The 2,065-nt window shown below is 37.5% G+C and overlaps 1 protein-coding gene across 1 annotated transcript; it reads left to right on the top strand.

Annotated features, from left to right (window-relative positions):
* The first annotated feature begins 378 nt into the window (after positions 1-378).
* Positions 379-1,649, top strand: LOC127102694 (uncharacterized). Its single transcript, XM_051040041.1, has 4 exons — positions 379-603; positions 878-1,221; positions 1,318-1,403; positions 1,573-1,649. Exons 1-4 carry the CDS (start codon positions 379-381, stop codon positions 1,647-1,649), a joined length of 732 nt encoding a protein of 243 aa, XP_050895998.1.
* The last annotated feature ends 416 nt before the right edge of the window (positions 1,650-2,065 follow it).

Here is a 2,065-nt window from a genome sequence, read left to right as displayed (position 1 = left end):
ACAATTAGACGAGTTTCTCTTGAGAAAATTATTGGTTAACGAGTAGTCGTTTAAGCCGATAATATCCAAAAGATGGAATTATAACTCTGGGAACTTTTTAGAACCTTGTTCTACACGTGATTATACCTTTAGTATATATATTGTGGGGTGGTTTCTTACCATTGGCTCCATGCTCGTGACTTCGAACCTCTGGAACTTGTTTGTGTGCTTTGTGTGATATTGTTTGTGGTTGTTGCATCATGAACTCATGGAATTCATAATAATTTTTCTCAATTTTCAAGGAACTTAGAGACTCTTATTGCAAACATCGCAAATATTTTGATCATGGATATTGGAAGGAGAAATACTCGAAAATACAATTTCAGATGTCCCGATCTCATGGAATTAAGGAAGCTAGCATCTTTCGTGGATGGTCTTAATGGTTTCAAAGATTGTTTTAGAAGTCTTTTATCTGTTCTATCTATTGATGCCAAGGATGGTCTTCTTTATACTCTGGTTCAGTTTTATGATCATGTTTACTGGTGTTTCACCTTTCCCGATTATCAGTTGTTGCCCACCATGAAGGAGTATGCTTATATTTTGGGTATACCAGTTTCTGATAGAGTTCATTTTAGTAAGTGGAAGGAATTCTTGAGTGTCGACTTATTGTCGAAGCCATTCATCTGAGGAAGTCTGACATAAATTCCAATCTCACTATCAAAGAAGGTATTGGAGGGTTGACTTCTATGTTTTTGACTGAGAAAGGTTTTTCTTTTGCTAATGCTGGTAGCATGGTGGCCTTTGAAACTATGCTTGCCTCACTCATCTACGGTTTGGTCTTGTTTCCCAACATTGGCAATTTTGTTAAGTTTAATGCTATGAGAATCTTCTTGATTAGGTTGAGTCTCAAGTTATTGTGGAAGCCATTCATCTGAGGAAGTCTGACATAAATTCCAATCTCACTGTCAAAGGAGGTATTAGAGGGTTGACTTCTAAGTTTTTTACTGAGAAAGGTTTTTCTTTTGCTAATGCTGGTAGCATGGTGGCCTTTGAAACTATGCTTGCCTTACTCATCTACGGTTTGGTCTTGTTTCCCAACATTGGCCATTTTGTTGAGTTTAATGCTATGAGAATCTTCTTGATTAGGAATCTGGTACCAACTTTGCTCGATGAAAATTATTTCTCCATTCATCATAAGACTTCTAAAGAAGGTGGAACCATTGTCTATTATGCGCCTTTATTGTACAAGTGGTTTATTTCGCACTTGCCGTAGTCTTCTATCTTCAAAGAAAACAAGGATTGTTTAAGGTGGTCCCAAATACTTATGTCTCTCACCAGTGATGACATAGCTTGGTATTCTTCTATTTACGACAACGTTGAGATTATTGATGGTTGTGGGGAGTTCTCTAATGTGACTCTTCTTGGTACACAAGGGAGAATCAACTACAATCCAGCTTTGGCAAGATGTCAACTTGGGTTCGTTATGAAGGACAAACCTAATAACACTTTGTTAGAAGGTTTATTTTTCCAAGAAGGGAAAGACACTCGATATTTAAAGGCTAGGATGATATATGTGTGGCACAATATTCATAGGAAAGGAAAAAGGTGAGCTTGAATTGAAGGATTGTATATCTTTGGAGTTGGGTGAAGAAGAGATCAAAAGAATTTAAGATGCCATACGCTTATGAAAGACCTATGTCCTTAAAAATGGTCAAATTCCCCACTATTAAAGGCATAGAGGAGTTGGAAGAGGCTTTGGATAGGATGAAGCAGGAGAGGGATGATTGGGAAGACAAATTTCAGACCTCACATTTTGAGAAAGTAGAATTGCAGAAGCAGCTAAAGGAGAAGGACGAATTAATAGAATTTCTTAAGCTACATGCTGTTAAGAGATTAAGGGACCAAGAGGATTTATTTTCCTCTAACATTTCGTCATCTACTCATCTTCCTAGTTCCGGCGTTTGGAAAGGCATTGTAGACCAGCTTGTAATAGAGAAGGATGATATGAACAACAACTACGAAAGTGAGATAAAAAGGACTCACAAGAATTATCAGCTTGGAGTTGGGTCGTCATCAGACATGATTC

The sequence above is a fragment of the Lathyrus oleraceus genome, chromosome 7, assembly GCF_024323335.1.
Source record: "Lathyrus oleraceus cultivar Zhongwan6 chromosome 7, CAAS_Psat_ZW6_1.0, whole genome shotgun sequence".
In the NCBI taxonomy this organism is placed as follows: Eukaryota; Viridiplantae; Streptophyta; class Magnoliopsida; order Fabales; family Fabaceae; genus Lathyrus; species Lathyrus oleraceus.
This window is presented reverse-complemented; position numbering and strand designations above follow the sequence as displayed.